General features: G+C 40.3%; 2 protein-coding genes across 3 annotated transcripts in view; one reads left to right on the top strand and one right to left on the bottom strand.

The window, feature by feature from the left end:
* Positions 1-3068: 3068 nt before the first annotated feature.
* cldn5a (claudin 5a) lies at positions 3069-5708 on the bottom strand. The gene has a single exon (XM_079827306.1). The coding sequence runs from the start codon at positions 5460-5462 to the stop codon at positions 4815-4817; it is 648 nt and encodes a 215-aa protein (XP_079683432.1). The 5' UTR covers positions 5463-5708; the 3' UTR covers positions 3069-4814.
* Positions 5709-6175: 467 nt separating this feature from the next.
* LOC307133247 (septin-2) overlaps positions 6176-24442 on the top strand; it is a 53173-nt gene continuing 34906 nt past the window's right edge. The window contains exons 1-4 of one of the 2 annotated variants that reach the window (XM_079828170.1): positions 6176-6351; positions 19228-19271; positions 20716-20815; positions 20927-21013. In XM_079828170.1, coding sequence (XP_079684296.1) covers positions 19245-19271; positions 20716-20815; positions 20927-21013 — 214 coding nt within the window. In that variant the 5' untranslated portion in view covers positions 6176-6351; positions 19228-19244. The remainder of the gene's footprint in view (positions 6352-19227; positions 19272-20715; positions 20816-20926; positions 21014-24442) is intronic. The other variant, XM_079828171.1, reaches the window with a different exon arrangement.

The following is a 24442-nucleotide window of genomic DNA, read 5'->3' as shown; positions in this document are numbered from 1 at the left end:
CGGGACTGAGGCAGGCCAGTCAAGAACCCGAACCCTCTTCCTCCGCAGACAGGACTGCAGAATGTGTGCAGAATGTGGTTTTGCATCGTCTTGTTGAAATATGCATGGACGTCCCTGGAAAAGATGTCTTCTTGAAGGCAGCATATTATGCTCCAAAATCTCTATGTACTTTTCAGCATTAATGGAGCCTTCACAGAAGTGCAAGTTACCTTTGCCAAGGGCACTGACACAACCCCATACCATGACAGACCCTGGCTTCTGGACTTGTTGCTGGTAACAGTCTGGATGATCCTTTTCTTCTTTGGTCCGGAGCACACGGCGTCCATTCCTCCCAAAACATACCTGAAATACTGCTTCATCTGACCACAGTACACGTTTCCACTGTGTGATGGTCCATCCCAGATGCCTCTGAGCCCAGAGAAGTCGACGGCGCTTCTGGACACTGTTAACATAGGGCTTCCTTTTGGCACAGGACAGTTTTAACTGGCATTTGTGGATGTAACTACGTATTGCGGTACTTGACAAAGGTTTGCCAAAGTAGTCCTGAGCCCATGTGGTGATATCGCTTCTAGATGAATGACGATTCTTGATGCAGTGCCGCCTGAGGGATCGGAGATCACGGTTGTTCAGCTTAGGCTTGCACCCTTGTCCTTTACGCACTGCAATTCCTCCAGATTCCTTGAATCTTTTAATTATGTTATGCACTGTTGAATGTGAAATATCCAAATCTCTTCCTATCTTTCTTTGAGGAACATTGTTTTTAAACATTTCAATAATTTTCTCACGTATTTGTTGGCAAACTGGCGATCCTCTGCCCATCTTTGCTCCTAAAGGATTAGACCTTTCTTGGATGCTGCTTTTGTACCAAATCATAATTACAATCACCTGTTGACATCACCTGTTTCAAATCACATCATTATTTAACCATTTTACCTCATTACCAGCCCTAAATTGCTCCTGTCCCAACTTTGCAGGTCTGAATGACAGGAAAGGATGCATATTTACAAATGACATGAAGTTGACCAGACAAAACATGAAATATTTTGTGTTCATATTGTCTGCAATGAAATACAAGTCAAAGTAAATTTAGAAATCACTTCTTTTTTTTTTTTTTTTTGCGTTTTCCATACTGTCCCAACTTTTTCTGATTTGGGGTTGTACTATTTCAAACAGAAGTTCTTAAGAATTAACAGGTTTAGATGTTGATTTTTTTATTGAAAATCATTTGTTGATGAGCGTTTCCTTTGGCTGGGCAGTTTGACTCTTTGTGGTCTTTGTAACAGTGTTTAGCAAAACAACTCATAATTTCTTGCTAAGAAAGAAACCCAGATGATCAAGTTTTCAGTCTCATAAACTCAAACAAATCAATAATCTTATTTCTGACCAAAATAATTTTGTTATTAATATTTTGCCAGCAAAACTTTGCTGCAGCAGATCAGACATTCTGAATTTAAAATACATTACGGGAAAAAAGTCTCACGACACACACAGACATCAAGAATCCGCATATGAATCTCAACAATAGTGACAGGCTTCATACCGCAATGCATGCTGGGAGCCAATGTAGTATTAAAATCATGGCTCCCAGCATGCATTGTGGCATGAAGCATGTCACTATTGTTGAGTTATCATATGCTGATTCTTGATATCTGTGTGTGTCTAAAAAAACACACAGATGTTTTAATGTGACTGATCTGTTACATAAAAGTTTTGTTGGTAAATATAATATATTATTCACAAATAAGCAGGAATCAGGAATAAAGTAGTAAACTATTCCCCCTTTATAATGCTTTAATCTAGATCACCTGATCATTTTCAGCGAGAACCAATGAGGTTCATTCTAGTGTTTCAGTAAACACTGTTACAAAGACCACAAACTCACACAAAACGCCAAGAGTCAAACTGCCCAACTCAGTGAAACACTGATCTCCATAATGGCGACCACACGTTTGCAAACCTGTTAATTCTTAAGAACTCCTGTTTCCAGTGGACACAAAATGTTGAATTGGCTCAACTACAAAAGATTTCTTACAGAATAGTTGCACCTCTCCAGTAACAAATGATGCCAAGTTGACTCAACTAAACTTATTTTCAGTTCATATAACTGTTATTTAAGTTGAGTCAACAAGGAAAAGCTAGAGGAAATTAGTACTAAGTTTTTGTTGTTGTAGGAGATTTTTACAGTGTGGATTTATGCTGAACCAACACAGCAAAGTCAGTCTTTTCAACTTTTTTTCAAGTTGTGTTTTTTACAGTGTAAATATAAGCCTTAATAACTCTGATTAGCATCAAAACTAATAACAGAAATCAAACGATGTGTGGTGTCGAGCAAACGCCTGATCCTAGAGGAGAGTGGACATGCTGTATGAAACTCTATGTTTTTCTGTCTGAATTCATTATTTTCCTAAAAAAATATTAATAAATAACAAATTGATCTACAGTATTTCCTTTATAAGATACTCTTTTCATTTTTTTTTTTAATTCAATTGACTTTTTGAGTTGTGGTGTTTCAAAGACCTAAAATGTCCAGTTGTGCGACCAGCAAATTTACATTTAAAACTATCAATTCCCACTGCAGTTGCAAAATGAAGTAAGAAATATAAACCGTTATATAATGTATACAAATAATAAAAAAAAACACATAAAAACTCCTTATGGAAAATTTTGTTCTGAACACATAAAGTGTCCGTTTATATGAATTGGACTAAAAGGGCAACACAGAAGAAAATGGAAAGGGAATTCACCATGTGATATGCATTTCACAATGATTCATATGTATATTATTTTTAATGAATATATGGTCGCACCACCTGAAAATGACCTAAAATCAGAAATCTTGTTAAATAATGAATTAATGCTGTCTTAAAAGCTGTATATGAATCAAAACCATACCTTTTTTGGACATAAAAATTCGTTTTGCTTAAAATTATTTTTTTATCTTAAAAAAATGATTATTTTTCTCATTTGTCATTGACTCCTGTAAGGCTTTTGCAACCTGATGTTGAGTATTCAGACGCTTTGGAAATGTGTCAAACTATATTAAACAACACAAACATTCACATCTGTGTCAAAACTGCAAATGTTTATTCCAAAGAACATTCATTCAAGAATTCAAAGACAGTTAAAAAAGTTACAAAAAATCATCATTTCATACGAGCTGAATAAACTGAATGCAGAGTTCAGGAGACATGAAGATACCCATCCGTGAAGGCACTATATACCGGCAGGATAATCCCCAAAGCAGACATTTAGATCCTGCTTGAGGTTATTTCTCGTGTTTAGCTCATGGTGATGAGATCAGTCAGGAATTGCTTCATTTTTCCAGCTGTTTGTCCTGGCTGACATTCCCCGTGTGGAAGAGTCTCTGCAAAAAGTGCCGAAGCAGATTTCCCTCTGGATTTACACACTAACATCACGACTTCAGCACACACCGGTAAACATCTTTGATCAGCTACAGCTACAAACTTCATGCTTTTAGCCTTTTACAAACTTTTACAGGTACCTAAAACAGATATTTAGTCAGATAATAGTTCTCTTTCACCACACTCTGAAAAATGCTGGGTTAAAAACAACACAAGTTGGGTTGAAAATAGACTAACCCAGCAGTTGGGTTGTTTTAACCCAGTGAATGTGTTGTTTTAACCCAGCAGTTGGGTTAAATGTTTGCTTAAAACAACCCAATTGCATTTTTTAGAGTGCATTAATAAAGTGTTGAAAGAGCAACTTTATAATAACTTTCAATGTGAAAACAAACATTATGTTAAACAGATCAGTAGTTTATGCACATTTACACACTCCATCAAAGTATATAAACTCATGAGGATCAGGATTCAATACATTTGAGCCAATCGGATGCTTTAAAATAGCTTTAAACGTTTAACAGATCACGTGAATACTCTATAGGCTAATGTTTCAGGACATTGCTGATCTGTTGAGCACTGTTTATTACTGAAAGTTATTATAAAATGTTCAATTTTCAAAAATGCAATTGGGTTGTTTTAACCCAGTGAATGGGTTGTTTTAACCCAGTGAATTGGTCGTTTTAACCCAGCAATTGGGTTGATTTAATCCAGTGAATGTGTTGTTTTAACCCAGCAATTGGGTTGTTTTAATCCAGTGAATGTGTTGTTTTAACCCAGTGAATTGGTCGTTTTAACCCAGCAATTGGGTTGTTTTAACCCAGTGAATGTGTTGTTTTAACCCAGTGAATTGGTCGTTTTAACCCAGCAATTGGGTTGTTTTAACCCAGTGAATGTGTTGTTTTAACCCAGTGAATGGGTTGTTTTAACCCAGTGAATTGGTCGTTTTAACCCAGCAATTGGGTTGTTTTAACCCAGTGAATGTGTTGTTTTAACCCAGTGAATTGGTTGTTTTAACCCAGTGAATGTGTTGTTTTAACCCAGCGGTTGGGTTAAATGTTTCCTTAAAACAACCCTATTGCATTTTTTAGAGTGCATTAATAAAGTGTTGAAACAGCAACTTTATAATAACTTTCAATGTGAAAACAAACCTTATGTTTAACAGATCAGTAGTTTATGCACATTTACACACTCAGGATTCAATACATTTGAGCCAATCGGGTGCTTTCAAATAGCTTTAAACGTTTAACAGATCACGTGAATACTCATTGCTGATCTGTTGAGCACTGTTTATTACTGAAAGTTATTATAAAATGTTCACCTTTCAAAAATGCATATCCACAAAAGCCGTCCTGTTAAATAAAACAAGAACACAAATGGATCCAATCAGTAGTCCAAGATGCTTTTACCAGTCTGGAGTTGTACAGGTGCAACACACAATAGCCTTTATTAGTTTTAGACGTAGTTCCTCTTGTCGTAGTCCCCGTTGGGCGCGGGTCTTTTGCTGGGCGCGTATTGGACGGAGTACCCGGAGTTCCCCGAGGCCGGGCACGAGCAGCAGAGCATGCTTCCCCCGAGCAGCAGCAGCGCCGTGGCCGCCCAGCCGATGTACAGCGCCGCGCCGATCTCGCGCTTCTGCGGCGCGGGCACCTGCGGGTTGTAGAAGTCGGAGATGATGCTGTTGGCCATCCAGCACAGGGGCACGAGCATGAAGATGGCACTGATGATGTAGATGACCCCTCCGACGTTCACCACGCGCGCCTTCACGCCCTCCGCCTTGATGCAGTTGGTGCACTGCGCGCCGGCGATCACCACCATCAGCCCGATGACGCACATGATCGACGAGATCACCGTGAGCGCGCGCGCGGCTTGGAGGTCGTGGCCGAGCGCGAGCATGGAGTCGTGGATCTTGCACTGCATCTGGCCGGTGCTCTGCACGGCGCACGACATCCACAGGCCGTCCCAGATGGTCTGCGACACCACGATATTGGCCTCGATGAAGGCGGTCACCTTCCAGGTGGGCAGCCCGCAGGCCACCATCTCCAGAAGCGTGCCGAAGACGCACAGGATCAGCCCCAGGAGCTCCAGAGCCGCGGAGGCCATCTCTTATAGTGCTTGGGTACTATATCTGTGCACCTGTTTGGGAAGGCTGCTTCTTTTCTTCTAAAGTCTTTTAGCCAAAGTTTCTTCTTCTCCCCTAAGCCTTTCCTTTCCAGTATCTTCTCTCCAAAAGTTTTCCTCTCAAATCAGTCAAAACAAACTGAAGCCCTTTGTTCAGGTGGACAGCATCTCCTCACTGCGGCTCCTCTGTGCTTTGACTAACGGACTTTTCCCTGGACTGGGAATAAGTGGAGTGGAATAATAGCGGTGCGCAGAGAGGAGGGTGTGTGTGTGTGTGTGTGTGTGTGCGAAACTTTCATCCAATCGCTGGAAAGAGCATCTGTTGCTCGCCAATGAGGATGCAGAGAGGCTGTGTGAAAGGAAAGTCTAAGGGGGGTGTATAAATGAATAAAACCTGGTGTTCTTTCTCTTTTTAAAAAAGAACATAAACTAGCTATATATATTTTGAATAAAATCACTTGTATGTATGCTACAAGTAAGTACCAAAACATACTACATAAAATCATTATATATATATATATATATTAAAAATAAAAAAAAGATGAATATCTCACTTTAATTTCATCAATATAATATTTGGATGCGTGTTTAGACATGTTCGCACTGGAAACAGACCGCTCCTAGAAACTGTGGCCCATCTCCGCCATCTTGGCTCTAATTCGCCGCTCTATCTGCCGTCCGCCACATTCACTCTTGAGCCGTAATGGCTTCCGTTGCGCCGGGATCCCAATCCATACAGGCATTATGGGATAAGGGCGGAATTGTAGCGGTTTCCGGATTCCCTGGATTGGCCTGCCGCTGGAAGAAAGAAAACAAGGGAAGTGGGAAAGAAAACTCCAGGTTTTTGTGTTTTATCACGCGTTTATAACAGGTAAGGGCTTCTGGCGTCTAAAGAAGTTAGTGTCTTCGCTTTTGTATCCGGAAGTGACTAGTCAGTCGAGACTTTGTGTCAGTTCCTGAGAGGCTCCAGTAACTGTTGCATGTCAGAAGTTACAGTTTCGTTGAATGATATAGTTGTAATACTCGATACTTTGTTTCTCTCTGTAAAACTGTAAGATGGCACACATATGTGCTGTTTTAGCGCGGGTGTGTCAGTTTGAGATGTGTTTCGAGCTCTGAATTAAGAACATTTGATCAAGCAGGGTGTGGACGAGAGGAGGTGTTTTCACTTCAAATGGGGTGCTATAAAAATATACTCAAGGTTATCTGTGGTTTCATTTATGAATTCATTGGAATTTGGCATCATGTGGGTTTAGAGAGGGCTTGGAGGAGTCGAGGAGAGTTTGACAGCACGTCTGAGTTTAATAGCTCGTTCTCTGCCTGGTACAACCCTCCTCATGTCATCCCGAGAGCCAACGATTCAAATGAATACCACACCTTTTCTGTGTTGATGATAGTAGTCGATTGATGTAAAGTCAGAGTCGATTGATGTAAAGTCAGTTGAGTAATGTAAAGTCAGAGTTGAGTGATGTAAAGTCAGAGTTGAGTGATGTAAAGTCAGAGTTGAGTAATGTAAAGTCAGAGTTGAGTGATGTAAAGTCAGAGTTGAGTAATGTAAAGTCAGAGTTGAGTGATGTAAAGTCAGAGTCGAGTGATGTAAAGTCAGAGTTGAGTGATGTAAAGTCAGAGTCGATTGATGTAAAGTCAGTTGAGTAATGTAAAGTCAGAGTCGATTGATGTAAAGTCAGTTGAGTAATGTAAAGTCAGAGTTGAGTGATGTAAAGTCAGAGTTGAGTGATGTAAAGTCAGAGTCGATTGATGTAAAGTCAGAGTTGAGTGATGTAAAGTCAGTTGAGTAATGTAAAGTCAGAGTTGAGTGATGTAAAGTCAGAGTTGAGTGATGTAAAGTCAGAGTCGATTGATGTAAAGTCAGAGTTGAGTGATGTAAAGTCAGTTGAGTAATGTAAAGTCAGAGTTGAGTGATGTAAAGTCAGAGTTGAGGGATGTAAAGTCAGAGTCGATTGATGTAAAGTCAGTTGAGTAATGTAAAGTCAGAGTTGAGTGATGTAAAGTCAGAGTTGAGTGATGTAAAGTCAGAGTCGATTGATGTAAAGTCAGAGTTGAGTGATGTAAAGTCAGTTGAGTAATGTAAAGTCAGAGTCGATTGATGTAAAGTCAGTTGAGTAATGTAAAGTCAGAGTTGAGTGATGTAAAGTCAGAGTTGAGTGATGTAAAGTCAGAGTCGATTGATGTAAAGTCAGAGTTGAGTGATGTAAAGTCAGTTGAGTAATGTAAAGTCAGAGTTGAGTGATGTAAAGTCAGAGTTGAGTGATGTAAAGTCAGAGTCGATTGATGTAAAGTCAGAGTTGAGTGATGTAAAGTCAGTTGAGTAATGTAAAGTCAGAGTTGAGTGATGTAAAGTCAGAGTTGAGTGATGTAAAGTCAGAGTCGATTGATGTAAAGTCAGTTGAGTAATGTAAAGTCAGAGTTGAGTGATGTAAAGTCAGAGTTGAGGGATGTAAAGTCAGAGTCGATTGATGTAAAGTCAGAGTTGAGGGAGTTGAGTAATGTAAAGTCAGAGTTGAGTGATGTAAAGTCAGAGTCGAGTGATGTAAAGTCAGAGTTGAGGGATGTAAAGTCAGAGTCGATTGATGTAAAGTCAGAGTTGAGGGAGTTGAGTAATGTAAAGTCAGAGTTGAGGGATGTAAAGTCAGAGTCGATTGATGTAAAGTCAGAGTTGAGGGAGTTGAGTAATGTAAAGTCAGAGTTGAGGGATGTAAAGTCAGAGTTGAGTAATGTAAAGTCAGAGTCGATTGATGTAAAGTCAGTTGAGTAATGTAAAGTCAGAGTTGAGTGATGTAAAGTCAGAGTTGAGTGATGTAAAGTCAGAGTCGATTGATGTAAAGTCAGAGTTGAGGGAGTTGAGTAATGTAAAGTCAGAGTTGAGGGATGTAAAGTCAGAGTTGAGTAATGTAAAGTCAGTTGAGGAATGTAAAGTCAGTTGAGTAATGTAAAGTCTGAGTCGATTGATGTAAAGTCAGAGTTGAGTAATGTAAAGTCAGAGTTGAGTAATGTAAAGTCAGAGTTGAGTAATGTAAAGTCAGAGTTGAGTAATGTAAAGTCAGAGTTGAGTGATGTAAAGTCAGAGTTGAGGGAGTTGAGTGATGTAAAGTAGGCATGTGCCGGTATCAAATTTTCATGTTGCGATTAATTGCTGAAGCTTTTATCACGGTATACGGTATTATCACGATATTTAAAAAAAGTTGCAAAAAAAGTGTTGTCATACTATAACAGGTTTAAAAACTTTATTATAACAAAAGAACCAAACATTTAAATACAATAAAGCAATACACAAAAATGTATAAAGTAAACAAATATTTGAAACAGATTAAAGTGCTAAAGAATTATAAAGAACAATAGGTAACACTTTACAATAATGTCTCGCCAGTTAAAGCATTAACATTAACAAAGAGCGAATAGCTACATTTTTACAGAAGTTATTCTTCTTTGATAATGTTAGTTTAAAAAAGCAACTGTTAGTGTAAGCTCAGGTCCATTAAATAATAGTTACAACTTTTGATTTTAATAATGTGTTATTAAATGCTGAAATGTACATTTAACTAAGATTAATACATGCTTTAGAAGTATTTTTCATTGTCAGTTTGTTAATGAATGTACTAATGTTAAATAATGGAGCCATATTGTAAAGTGTGTGATTGAACAACAGTCAGAACATATTCAAACACTATCTAGGGCATGTAATTTAAAACTTAAAAAAAAAAAAAAGTTTGAAAATGACTTTAAGTCTTTAAGTATTAGGTTATGTGATGACGAGCACCGGATTGTGATTACTGGGGAAACGGCTGTATTTCTGCTGTTCCATCAGCGCCCTCTGCTGTCTGAAAGTGAATGTGCACTTCAGTGCGTCTTCAGGCCTTCCGCCATGTGCTCGGCTCATGCACGGTCTGTTTACATCATTGCGCGTTCCTCTTTGACGCGTTGTTCATATTAAACAGTTGACGGGTAAAGTATTCTTAAAATACATTCTAAAAATCTGAATAATTCGTAATAAATAATTATTCACGGTATTTTGAAGTGCCCACGATAACAATATTGTGCATGTTCATTATTGCGGTATATCGTATTACCGTTTACCGGCACATGTCTAATGTAAAGTCAGAGTTGAGGGAGTTGAGTGATGTAAAGTCAGAGTTGAGTGACGTAAAATCACTCGTAAAGTCACAGTCGAGCGACGTAAAGTCACAGTCGAGCGACGTAAAGTCACAGTCGAGCGACGTAAAGTCACAGAAGAGAGACGTAAAGTCACAGTCGAGCGACGTAAAGTCACAGTCGAGCGACGTAAAGTCACAGTCGAGAGACGTAAAGTCACAGTCGAGAGACGTAAAGTCACAGTCGAGAGACGTAAAGTCACAGTCGAGCGACGTAAAGTCACAGTCGAGCGACGTAAAGTCACAGTCGAGCGACGTAAAGTCACAGTCGAGAGACGTAAAGTCACAGTCGAGCGACGTAAAGTCACAGTCGAGCGACGTAAAGTCACAGAAGAGAGATGTAAAGTCACAGTCGAGCGACGTAAAGTCACAGTCGAGCGACGTAAAGTCACAGTCGAGTGATGTAAAGTCACAGTCGAGCGACGTAAAGTCACAGTCGAGCGACGTGAAGTCACAGTCGAGCGACGTAAAGTCAGAGTCGAGAGACGTAAAGTCAGAGTCGAGCGACGTAAAGTCACAGTCGAGCGACGTAAAGTCACAGTCGAGCGACGTAAAGTCACAGTCGAGCGACGTAAAGTCACAGTCGAGCGACGTAAAGTCACAGTCGAGCGACGTAAAGTCACAGTCGAGCGACGTAAAGTCACAGTCGAGCGACGTAAAGTCACAGTCGAGCGACGTAAAGTCACAGTCGAGCGACGTAAAGTCACAGTCGAGCGACGTAAAGTCACAGTCGAGCGACGTAAAGTCACAGTCGAGCGACGTAAAGAGACGTAAAGTCAGAGTCGAGAGACGTAAAGTCACAGTCGAGCGACGTAAAGTCACAGTCGAGCGACGTAAAGTCACAGTCGAGCGACGTAAAGTCACAGAAGAGAGACGCAAAGTCACAGAAGAGAGACGCAAAGTCACAGTCGAGCGACGTAAAGTCACAGTCGAGCGACGTAAAGTCACAGTCGAGAGACGTAAAGTCACAGTCGAGCGACGTAAAGTCACAGTCGAGCGACGTAAAGTCACAGAAGAGAGATGTAAAGTCACAGTCGAGCGACGTAAAGTCACAGTCGAGCGACGTAAAGTCACAGTCGAGCGACGTAAAGTCAGAGTCGAGAGACGTAAAGTCAGAGTCGAGCGACGTAAAGTCACAGTCGAGCGACGTAAAGTCAGAGTCGAGAGACGTAAAGTCACAGTCGAGCGACGTAAAGTCACAGTCGAGCGACGTAAAGTCACAGAAGAGAGACGCAAAGTCACAGAAGAGAGACGTAAAGTCACAGTCGAGCGACGTAAAGTCACAGTCGAGCGACGTAAAGTCACAGAAGAGAGACGCAAAGTCACAGAAGAGAGACGTAAAGTCACAGTCGAGCGACGTAAAGTCACAGTCGAGCGACGTAAAGTCACAGAAGAGAGACGCAAAGTCACAGAAGAGAGACGTAAAGTCACAGTCGAGCGACGTAAAGTCACAGAAGAGAGACGTAAAGTCACAGTCGAACGACGTAAAGTCACAGAAGAGAGACGTAAAGTCACAGTCGAGCGACGTAAAGTCACAGTCGAGAGACGTAAAGTCACAGTCGAGCGACGTAAAGTCACAGAAGAGAGACGTAAAGTCACAGTCGAGCGACGTAAAGTCACAGTCGAGCGAGCGACGTAAAGTCACAGAAGAGAAACGTAAAGTCAGAGTCGAGCGACGTAAAGTCAGAGTCGAGCGACGTAAAGTCACAGTCGAGCGACGTAAAGTCACAGTCGAGCGACGTAAAGTCACAGTCGAGCGACGTAAAGTCACAGTCGAGCGACGTAAAGTCACAGTCGAGCGACGTAAAGTCACAGTCGAGCGACGTAAAGTCACAGTCGAGCGACGTAAAGTCACAGTCGAGCGACGTAAAGTCACAGTCGAGCGACGTAAAGTCACAGTCGAGCGACGTAAAGTCACAGTCGAGCGACGTAAAGTCACAGTCGAGCGACGTAAAGTCACAGTCGAGCGACGTAAAGTCACAGAAGAGAGACGTAAAGTCACAGTCGAGCGAAGTAAAGTCACAGAAGAGAGACGTAAAGTAACAGTCGAGCGACGTAAAGTCACAGTCGAGCGACGTAAAGTCAGAGTCGAGCGACGTAAAGTCACAGTCGAGAGACGTAAAGTCACAGTCGAGAGACGTAAAGTCACAGAAGAGAGACGTAAAGTCACAGTCGAGCGACGTAAAGTCACAGTCGAGCGACGTAAAGTCACAGTCGTAAAGTCACAGTCGAGCGACGTAAAGTCACAGTCGAGCGACGTAAAGTCACAGAAGAGAGACGTAAAGTCACAGAAGAGAGACGTAAAGTCACAGTCGAGCGACGTAAAGTCACAGTCGAGAGACGTAAAGTCACAGTCGAGCGACGTAAAGTCACAGAAGAGAGACGTAAAGTCACAGTCGAGCGACGTAAAGTCACAGTCGAGCGACGTAAAGTCACAGTCGAGCAATGTTTCAAATGAGCTTCTAACGCTAGACAAATGCATTTATTTTCAACGCGATCACCTTGTACCCAAACCATTTCGAAACTAAGGAGCCATTTGTCCTCCGATTACAAACAAGCTCCTCGGCGCCCCGTTTGCGGGACTCATGTTTCGCGCTGTAGGGGATTTTAAAAAAGTGACGTGAGTGGAAGGCAGGCGGCGGCGCCGGGACAGTGTGTGTGAGTGTGTGTGTGTGTGAGTGTGTGAGTGTGTGAGTGTGTGAGTGTGTGAGTGTGTGAGTGTGTGAGTGTGTGAGTGTGTGTGAGTGTGTGAGTGTGAGTGTGTGTGTGTGTGAGAGAGCGGGAGGCAGAGCGGCAGAGAGATGCCACAGAGTTGCAAAATTGCATGCGCGGCTCGCGGCTGTTATTTCAAATAGCGCAGCATATTTTAAACTAATCGGTTAACCGGTTTCAACCGGCTAATGAGGCTCGGTGTTCGGTCAAGAAAATGTTTAGTTTTCGCCATCCCTAGTGTGAGCATTAAGCGCTGTATGTAGTGATGATGCTAAACATGTTTTCTGGGCGTTGGTAAGACAGTATTTGAGTGTATTTTTTAGTCATATGTTGTTTTAGTGAAGAACAAAAAACTTCAGACAGCTTGTATTCATCAAAATGATATCTTTTGGCTTGTGTTATGTTAAAATAACCCTGAACCTAAATAGAAGTGGTCCGAAAGGAAAGCCCCAATTTATAATGAAGCAGGATTTGGGCTTTTGGCAAGACATGTGACAAGTAAAGATGAGTCTCTAAATGACCTCTTCATTATGATAGACTGTTAATTCTTTCACTTTAAAGTTCATTTTCATTGTTATTGTGCATGTCAGTTGATCCTGAAGTACTTCTTGTGGTATAAAGTAGCAGGGGATTCTGGGATTCTGGTTTGGCCGGACATTTTTAGGCACCTAGGAGGTTTTATGCGGAGCATTTATGATTATTATCAGTGTTGAACTATTCAACACTGAGTGCTTCATATTGTTGTGGAAACGGTGATACATTTTTTTCAGGATTCTTTGATGAATGGAAAGTCAACAGCATAGAATTTTTATTTCTTGTGAATTGTTTTATTTATATTTGCATTGACGAGGCTGTGGGTGGACTGACACACTTCAGTTAATCGTACTATGCTACGCTAATGCTATCAAAGCATTGTGTTACCAATCATCAAGTTTGCATTTACTGAACTAGCTAGTTATAGATAGTCACGTTTCCACCATGTATAAAAACCTGCCAGTTCTACTTAAACTTTGAATTTCTTAACTTAAAATTGTTATGTAACTGATTACCTATAATTTAAGTTTTGCAAACTTACTTTAATGAAAATGAAAAGAGGCAGAGTGGTGTTTTATGACATATTTCTCCTGGAGCGCCTTGAACGCGCGTCTATTTCACTTCAAACGCTCGATTTATACACGCACATTCAAAATGTTCAAGTGTCAAACTAGACACGGTAGACGCGACGCTCTATTCACGTTTGGTGTGAACGCAGCATTAAAACTCAATTTAAGAAAATATCAACGTTATAAATATAAGTAAAAGCTACTTAACTTTCTGATTCTAGTGTTCCCATCATGCAGTGGGGCATGAATATTTAATAAAGTTGCATTTTCCGGATGTATTTACACTCTTTTACCTTTGCTTTTGTTGCTGTTTTGGGACATCTGGAGTAGGGATGCACTGATATGAACGTTTTGGCCGATAATTGATAGTTCTTTATATTTGAAAGCCGATAACCGATAATTCTTTATTAAAAGCCGATAACCGATATATTGGCCGATAAATCTCAATCCAACTTTTGATATAATTTTTGAGAGTCTGATTACAAAAACCAAAGTCTCCGCATTAAACGCCACGCCCCAAGCACTCAATAATAATGTTCAGGTTATGATTTAAGGTAGCCTTTATGACACATCTTGCACTTTAATGAGTGATTCCAATCATATTTCAAGCAGTTCAACCCCATCATGAGTGCTCAGTGTCTCAGCCGAAGGAAATAATACATTATTTATCGCTTTATATGAATATATCAGGCACATTTTCTTATTGGGCCGATAACAATAACATTAAAAATGAGCATATATCGGATATATCGTGCATCTCTAATCTCTGTACTCAACATTACACATTCATACTCAGAAACGATCCATCGAGTGTTTGCATTATTGTGGTTTCTGTCTGTGTGTGTGTGTGTGTGTGTGTGTGTGTGTGTGTGTGTGTGTGTGTGTGTGTGTACCACATTACTTCTATTGTGTAGATGTGCACTGCTGACTTACATTAAGTACAATCAACTTAAATTGCATTAAACTGACTTAAAATATGTATTGATATATTTATATGATCGGTATATATATATGAGTTAAAGCAATGTAAAACATATGTTGTCATGACTTATTGATCATATAATTACATTTTTGCAAAGTAAACTTAATCTAAGTACAGTGTAAAAAGTGCTCAGTTGACTTAACTCAAAAAAGTGAAGTAAATAAACATTAAAAATTATGTGGAATTGTCAAGTTCACACAACTTAATTTTTTCAATTACGCATTAAGTTTATTACTTAATACTTTTAAGGCAATGTGTTTACTCACTTTTTTGAGTCAAGTCAACTTAAGGTAAAGTAAATTTTTTCTTTGTTAATTTTACTTAACTTAGTTAAGTACTTAATTCCATATGTGAAATTTATTTTACTTAAAAGGAAAATTAAGTTTTTTTTAAAGTGTAACGAAACACACCTCTGGCCGATAACTCGCTGTATTTCTAGTAAACGCTTTTACTCGTCTGTAGTAGAAATACTTCATGGCTTTATATGTCCCTGCCATCAAAGGACTTTTCTTCTGTTTATTTACATCTCTAACCTTTCCCCCCTCCTCTGTCTGTCTTTATCACGTCTCATCCCGCGCTCTCAATTCCTGTCCCGTATGGATGTGTTATTTCCGTCGGTGTTTGAAAGCGGTTCCGCCCTTTGTCTTGAAAAGCATTCATCAAAACGCTCTTCTTCAGAGGTGATGTGAATAACCCCGGGGGTCGTGAGGCGGCACGTCTCGCTCATAAACTCAAGGGCCATTATGAGCAAACCCAGCTTTCTGACATGTGTGGCGTTTCAGTCACATGTCTCACGAGCTTACGATCCGCTAAGCTCCATCAGGAATTCTGTTAAGATCCTCAAAACCATTTTATCGTAAAAAATTGTAAATCTCTTAATCGGGTCAGCACCTTTGCTTGTGTTCGAGGGTGAAAGACAGTGTGTTTCTTAAATCTGTTCTTGGTTTTGGAGTTTATTGGACGTTAATGCAAAATACACCCGTGGAGCGGCTCTCTGTAATCACCGCGGCGATAATGAGGCCATTTTATTAATCTGAGACCGGGTTATCCTTCCTGTAATTCCCAGCCAGCAATAACAAGACCTCCCAGAGAGTGTGTGTGTGTGTGTGTGTGTGTGATATGGGACTCGTCCTGCATTATAAAGGCAGCACCGTTACGCCCACAATCTGACATTTATCCTAAATTAGTTTCCATGCATTCCAGAGAAACACTTTGACTCTTGATTTCTCCTGCTTTGGGAGTGGAAACACTCATGATCATCATCAAAATGAAGAGCTCCATCCGTCAGCTGTTTGGCTTTCTCAGTAATGGCCTTCTTCATGTTTTGTGTAAAAGAGGTCTGTGGTTTGAGCTAAGTGTGATTAAACATTGTGTAAAATGTTCAGATATCCATGACCTTTCCCAGCATGACGGGTCCTATTATGCTTTGCCCCCTGATCATCTTGTAGTGTTGATGTTTGAGCATGAAAAAGCTCTTCAAAGTTACAAAGTCCCTCCGATGTGAGTTATATCAGTGTTCCTGAACTCCTCAAACGCCTCCATTGTAGTCTTGAGTTTTCTTCCGGGAACCAACACGTCACAGGAAGAAATTAAAGTTAACGCTCTAATCTCCTCCCGAAAATCCCCAAAATGTCACTTTGCGCTTCAGTGGCAACTTAGCTGTCAATCACACCTGTCAATCACACCTGTCAATCACAGCTGTCAATCACAGCTGTCAATCACACCTGTCAATCACAGCTGTCAATCACACCTGTCAATCACACCTGTCAATCCTGACGTCACATCCCTGTTTTATAGCATCAAATAATGAATTAAAACCAAACTTGTTTAACAGTTTAACGTACATCAGCGTGATAGAAACAACCTAAAATGACAGAAACCATCTTTGCAAAAAAATGTATTTTTGAAGTGTAGTTTGATTGTTTAGTTTGTCTCACGTCCCATTAGATTACATGGAGGGGGCAGGGCTTATGAGCTTGACCAATCACAACACACTGCTCCTGCCGACCAATCAGCGCACAGTGTGCTTTTCAGAAGGAGGGGCTTCATAGAGACAGGAAGTAAACAGAGCGTTGAACACTGGGAAGAGAGGATCCGCAACACTGGAGAATATGAGGAATAATCAACATTACAGCAGGAAAACCTGCTCTAGGAGAGCACAAAAAAACAAAATCAAGACTTTGTAAAGGGTATAATATAGGCACTTAAAGGGTTAGTTCACCCAAAAATGAAAATGAGCCCATGATTTACTCTCCCTCAAGTCATCCGAGGTGTGTGTGACATTCTTCTTTCAGACGAATAAAATCTCAGTTATATTGCACAAGTCCAGGCTAATCCAAGCATTATAATAGCAGTAATAGTTGCTCTGTTTTTGAAGTCCATAAAAAGTGCATCTATCCATCATATAACTGCTCCACACGGCTCTGGGGTGTTAATAAAGGCCTTCTGAAGCGAATCAACACGTTTGTGTAAGAAAAATATCCATATTTATAACTTTATCAAGTAAACTCTTTCGTCTTCCCTGTTCAATTTATGGAGAAAGTGTTGAAAGTTCCCCTGCGGATGGAAAGACTAACGCTCAGGTCGGCTCGTCATGACGTCACGAACACATCTGGAGTTTCACTTTCAACATTCAACACTTTTCCACAGAAGGCGGAGGCCGAAAGTTTACTTGATAAAGTTTTAAATATGGATATTTTTCTTACACAAACGCGTGGATTCGCTTCAGAAGGTCTTTATTAACACCCCAGAGCCGCTGGAGCAGTTATATGACGGACAGATGCACTTTTTATGGACTTCAAAAACAGAGCAACTTTTAATCAAATTCTAATGCTTGGATTAGCCTGGACTTTTGTAATATAACTCAGATTTTATTCGTCTGAAAGAAGAATGTCACACACACCTCGGATGACTTGAGGGAGAGGAAATAATCGGCTAATTTTCATTTTTGGGTGAACTATCCCTTTAACATTATTTAACGCATTACAAGTAACTTGAGTTACGTAATAATATTACTTTTTCCAGGTAACTAGTAAAGTAACAAATTACTTTTCAAATGTACAAATTTCTGAGTTACTTTTCCAAAAAAGTTTTACTTTTCACATTAATTTGACTGACAGCTCTCCTGTCCTCATGTTGAGAGTTAGTGCAGAGGCGTGTGTGTGTGTGTGTGTGTGATGGTTATTGTAGTTCTAGACTAAATGTGAGCATTTATTTATCTCACTTGCACAATAAAGATTCTGTCCTCCTCAAAATGAAGAAAATCAGTCAAATGCAAAATCAGAATTCTCCAATAATTAAATGTTAAATAAAACAACTATTTTTATACATAATCTACCTTTATATTTAATTGACCAATGTCTTGCTGCTGACCTTTGATGAGGAAAATTACTAGATTTTTTGTTTTTATTGGTAAAACTTTTTTCTCCTGCGTCCTATTCTCCATTATCCAGAGCTGCGCCCTCTAGTGTTCATGAGGGAATCTGCATCTTTACCTCAGCCTGGGGATTATTATTTACATTTTGGTATGAAGAGGTCTTTACAAAAATATTACTTTTTTGTTATAAAAAACAAAACAAAAACAAGCCCAGCCCAGGTGAGAAAAAGTAACGCAACGTATTACTTTTCTGAAAAAGTAACTTAGTTAGTAACTTAGTTACTTTTTAAGGGAGTAACGCAATATTGTAATGCATTACTTTTCAAAGTATCTTTCCCCAACACTGGTCATGAGTTCACGTCTGAGGCCCAGGTGGACAATCACCTGTTGAATAAAGTTGTTTTTTTTTTATTTTATTTTTTATTACATTTTGGGTGAACACAGAGGCTACACTAAGTTGGTAGATTTTGTAATGTTTTTGAAAGAACGCTCACCAAGGCTGATCTAAAATATAGCAATATTGTGAAATATTATTACAATTTACAATATAATGTATTCCTGTGATGCAGAGCTGATTTTTCTTGTCTTGGGAGTAGAAACACTCATAAAAATGAAAAACTGGATCGGTCAGTATTAACAGCTGTTTGGCCTTCACTGGGAAGCCTCACGAACAAACACACTTTCACCTGAAACACATAAAACACACTTGAGTGTTTTTGGGTGGTTTAGTGTGTGTGTGTGTGTGTGTGTGTGTGGGTGAGCCCTCATTTATGGGGAGTGGTGGAAATGTAGGAAAGCGTTTCCAGGAAGATGAAAGATAAACAGCATTGTTCCCTCCCCGTCGTCACCCCTCACTCTCCTCTTCATGTCTAACACACTCACACACACTCACACACACACACACTCACACACACTCACACACACTCCCAGCTTCTCCAGAACAGTGTGTTCCCCATCAGAATCATCAGCCCGGCCCTGTGCAGATCCGTTAGAGTGTGTTTACAGATTTATGGAGCGCTTCCATTGAAATGTGAACGTTTAATTTGACTGGAATGTGAAGCATTATTTTATTGGCAATCGATTCCATTTAAGATTCAAGAGACATCAGTGAATTTATATAATTACAATTAACAGTCTTCCATTCAGCAAGGACGCATTAAACTGAGCAGAAGTGACAGTAAAGACATGTATAATGTCATAAAACATTTTTATTTTTAAAGAAATGCTGTTCTTTTGAACTTTGTATTCATGAGAATCCTGAGAAACAGATTCCCACAAAAATATGAAGCACTTCTCAACACTGATGATCATAAATGAGCAGATCATGTGACGCTGAAGCCTTGAGTTTTGTTTAGAATTTGTCTTTTATTTCTCTTTTTTGATGAATGTGTTTTTCTTGGTCTAGTTGTCAGCAGGAACGTCATGTCGCAGTCTGGAGAAAAAGGAAAGGTAAGACTTGTTTTTGGATACTTCCATGTTTTAGTGTCTCCATTTAATGATCTAAACAGTTGCTTTGACTCGGTCATGCTTTCAAAACATTGATCTGTTGTTTGAGCGGCCTGGGATGGAGATTGGGTGGGACTGTCCGTCTGATTGGCCAATAGAAGATGAGGGAGTGTTTGGGGAATTAGGGGCCAAGCACAGACGGTTCCGTCATGAAAATTTTCTGAAAAACCTACTTTTTCGAACTCCTGATCCTGATTTGCTTTCACAAAAATTGAACCAGATCATCTTCAGGCGGTGCTGACAAAAAGTTATGGAATTCAAGTTGATTTGTCAAACCGTTTTCGATAAACGCGCGAACAAATTTTACGTAGCGATAGCGAAAATACACTTAAGGCTATATCTCTGCAACGCTTTATCGCATTCAGACCAAACTTGGTACATGTCATCACAAGCATGACTTGAGGCAACATGCAGCGTTTCAGCACAGCGCCACCTACTGATCCGGAGATAAAAGTGCTCTCGTTAGATTCAGGACGGCATACCGAGTCGACTGATCTCCAATTTGACCATATTTGCCATTTTGGCTGTCGGCCATTTTGAATTATGTGCTAAAATGCTGTTTTTTATGAACACATGAATGGATTGTTACCAAAATCTGTATGGGTCATCAGCTTGATGCCTTGAAGGAGCCTGAGAAGTTTCAAAACAGCGCCACCTAGTGGAGAAATTTTCTTTCAAATGCTTATAACTTTTGGTGTGGGTGACTTATTTTCATGGGAGTAACTTTTTTTGTCTCCTGAATCCTTGCCGAGTCCAACGATACCAGACTTGCCAGGTTTCGGCGTATGGTTTGTGCAGCGTTGTAATTTAGCGCTTAAAAAACGTTCGCTGATATCTTCAAAACCACTAGTCCGATCGAGACGAAACCAGCGTCAGAAGTTCAGAAACATAGGTCGATAGCTGAACGCTAATGCCCAAATGTCAAAATATTGATAATAAGGGGCAGTAAAATCCAATCAAAGTCAGGTGTCAGTCATTTTTTACGTGTTTTTTCATATAAATGTCTATAACTCCAAAACGAAATGAGATATTTTCACCAAAATTGACACACATGTATGGGCTCACTCCGAGGACACATAAAAAATGGTAGGATTGTGGCGCTATAATTAAACAAAATATGACATTGGCTCTATGCAACTCAATGTTTTAATGTGGGGTTTTAACATTTTTGCTTCAAATGTCTTCAGTCATTTGTTCAGTTGGTCTGCTGCTGCTTCCTTGTTAGCTTCTGTTGCGCTTGGCCCCGGTGTTGCTGCTTGCAGCTATATTTATTATTATTTCTGCGCTCACTATTGTTATACTACAATGTGGTGCTGAATCAATCAGCACCCTTTACCTTTACGCATTAAATGTTTATGTATTAAATGTATGTGGTGTGTGTTTCTAGTTTCCTGATGCTGCAGGATATGTGGGATTTGCCAACCTGCCCAATCAGGTGCACAGGAAGTCTGTGAAGAAAGGCTTTGAGTTTACACTGATGGTTGTAGGTGTGTGACATATAAACACAGACATGGATTCAGACGGACACACACACACACACACACACACACACACACACACACACTGTGCTTTTAACTGGGTGTTATTTGTTATCTTAGGAGAGTCTGGTCTTGGTAAATCAACCCTCATCAACAGCCTCTTCCTGACGGATCTCTACCCAGAGCGTTATATACCTGGAGCGGCAGGTAAAACACACACACACACACACACACACACACACACACACACACACACACACACACACACACACACACACACACACACACACACACACACACACACACACACACACACACACACACACACACACACACACACACACACACACACACAATTCCCAATCTCTTAACTATAACCTAAAACCAAGTCTTGACCCTCAAACAGGCCTTTAAAGGGCTCTTGGAAAGTGACGTCCTCACTCTTTGTTCTCACTCCGATGTTCTAAATCTCAAACTGGTCCTCACTAGTTGCACACACACACACACACACACACAGGTTCCCTGAGGTCTTTATTAACTCTACAGGATATTGTGTCCTAGACTGAAATAATCCCTAGCAGTCATGAGAAATCCTCTGTAGATGAACTTTATTTTGACCCTAAAAGTACGTGACAGTGACTACGTTTACATGCACCAATAATGTGATTATTTCCAAAAATCAGAGGAATTGCAGTTTATGTTCACGTTTACATGCAATTTTCATTATTCTGATTATTTGCTTAGAATTGTGGGTATTTTTACCATTATTATTCACATATGCACAGCACAAGGTGTGTTACTGGCCACTGTTTTGATCCACTTATGTCAAATGCAAAACACATTTCTGATTGTTTCAATGTTTCTCGTCCCTTTGTGTGAAATAATAAGAGTGTGTGTGTGTGTGTGTGTGTGTGTGTGTGCGTGCTGCTGCGTGTCCCTGTGTGTGTAATAATCTGTGTGTGTGTGTGTGTGTGTGCGCTGCTGCGCGTCCCTGTGTGTGTAATAATCAGAGTGTGTGTGTGTTTGTTTGTGTGTGTGCTGCTGCGTGTCCCTGTGTGTGTAATAGATTAGATTAGATTAGATTAGATTCAACTTTATTGTCATTACACAAGTACAAGTACAAGGCAACGAAATGCAGTGTACAAGGCAACGAAATGCAGTAATAATCTGTGTGTGTGTGTGTGTGTGTGTGTGCGCGCTGCTGCGCGTCCCTGTGTGTGTAATAATCAGAGTGTGTGTGTGTGTGTTTGTTTGTGTGTGTGCGTGCTGCTGCGTGTCCCTGTGTGTGTAATAATCTGTGTGTGTGTGTGCGCTGCTGCGCGTCCCTGTGTGTGTAATAATCAGTGTGTGTGTGTGTGTGTGCGCTGCTGCGCGTCCCTGTGTGTGTAATAATCAGTGTGTGTGTGTGTGTGTGTGCTGCTGCGCCCCCTTTTGTGTCTAGTACTAATAAGAGTGTGTGTGTTTGTGTGTGTGCTGCGCGTCCCTGTGTGTGTAATAATCAGAGTGTGTGTGTGTTTTTTTGTGTGTGTGCGTGCTGCTGCGTGTCCCTGTGTGTGTAATAATCTGTGTGTGTGTGTGCACAGCTGCGCGTCCCTGTGTGTGTAATAATCAGAGTGTGTGTGTGTGTGTGTGTGCACGCTGCTGCGCGTCCCTGTGTGTGTAATAATCAGTGTGTGTGTGTGTAATAATCAGAGTGTACGCGCAATGTTCACCCGCCCATAGGCTCATATCACTAACACACCCTTTAAATAACATGGATATGCTGCTGAAACTATGAAAAAACACTTGCCTTTGAATATGCTTTAATCAATCGCCTCGTGTCAGTCACAGAGAATACAGCGGTTTACAGGATATGTACACACTGTTGCACAGTAAAGATAGCATGACATATTGCTCATCATCATCACGTCATTTTTCTTGAATATGATTGGTTCTACATTCGTGCAAATTCAGCATCTCCTCCTTTCTCTGTTACTGGCAAAGCAAATGTAGATCTTTCCAGGCATGGGGTTATTAGTTCAGCGATTACTCAATATTTCACTGGGATATTATATTTTGATAACTCCCCAGACGTGTCTATTCACTGTTTCCACACCAGCTTTGGCTAATAGTGTTGGTACGTTTCGTTAGGCCTACAAGACGGAGAAATGTTAGTTGTGGTTAATTAAAAAAATTATCACAAATTTTGTTTTATTTGTCCTTTTATTCGTTTTTTTTAAAACCAACACTGTTTGAATTGACACTTGCTGTGATATTTTGTCATTTTTCTAAGACATTTTTAAGTGTGTCTTAAGTGTCCAAATGCTTTTGATGGTGATGCGGCTCGCAGTGGAATGCAGAACATTTCTGATTTAGATGCTCAGGGTCTGAATCCCTTCAGAACCCTCTGAGTCTATTAAAGAGAGATCTGAAGAAAATAATCCTGTCTGTAGCCCCGGGCTTCCTCTCGGAAAACACTCAACGTTTTATGTTGGATCGATACATCATGAGGTGTTTTAAAGGGTCATGAACCCCGTTTCAGCAGCCGTCAGTTCTCACGTGGGTCAGCTGCGGCGTGGAGACTGACTTATGTGCCGTTAATGGGCCATAAAGAGCGGTTAATTAAGCGAGTCGTCTTCTCATAGGATAAGAACACGCAGACTCATGAATAATTAAACGAGTCGTCTTCTCATAGGATAAGAACACGCAGACTCATGAATAATTAAGCGAGTCGTCTTCTCATAGGATAAGAACACGCAGACTCATGAATAATTAAGCGAGTCGTCTTCTCATAGGATAAGAACACGCAGACTCATGAATAATTAAACGAGTCGTCTTCTCATAGGATAAGGACACGCAGACTCATGAATAATTAAACGAGTCGTCTTCTCATAGGATAAGGACACGCAGACTCATGAATAATTAAACAAGTCGTCTTCTCATAGGATAAGGACACGCGGACTAATGAATAAATAAACAAGTCGTCTTCTCATAGGATAAGAACACGCAGACTCATGAATAATTAAGCGAGGCATCTTCTCATAGGATAAGAACACGCAGACTCATGAATAATTCAGTGAGGCATCTTCTCATAGGATAAGAACACGCAGACTCATGAATAATTAAACGGGTCGTCTTCTCATAGGATAAGAACACGCAGACTCATGAATAATTAAGCGAGTCGTCTTCTCATAGGATAAGAACACGCAGACTCATGAATAATTCAGTGAGGCATCTTCTCATAGGATAAGAACACGCAGACTCATGAATAATTAAACAAGTCGTCTTCTCATAGGATAAGAACACGCAGACTCATGAATAATCAAGCGAGTCGTCTTCTCATAGGATAAGGACACGCAGACTCATGAATAAATAAACAAGTCGTCTTCTCATAGGAAAAGAACACGCAGACTCATGAATAATTAAACAAGGACTATTCTCATAGGATAAGGACACGCAGACTCATGAATAATTAAACGAGTCGTCTTCTCATAGGATAAGAACACGCAGACTCATGAATAATTAAACGAGTCGTCTTCTCATAGGATAAGGACACGCAGACTCATGAATAATTAAGCGAGTCGTCTTCTCATAGGATAAGAACACTCAGACTCATGAATAATTAAACGAGTCGTCTTCTCATAGGATAAGAACACG

This window comes from Gobio gobio (genome assembly GCF_949357685.1).
Source record: "Gobio gobio genome assembly, chromosome: 10".
Classification (NCBI taxonomy): Eukaryota; Metazoa; Chordata; class Actinopteri; order Cypriniformes; family Gobionidae; genus Gobio; species Gobio gobio.
The sequence above is the reverse complement of the archived record's forward strand: the minus strand, read 5'-3'. Positions and strand labels throughout refer to the sequence as shown.

What these genes read in the sequence shown, in the direction of transcription:
- cldn5a (XM_079827306.1), bottom strand. Translation starts at nt 5,462, where the DNA reads ATGGCCTCCGCGGCTCTGGAGCTCCTGGGGCTGATCCTGTGCGTCTTC.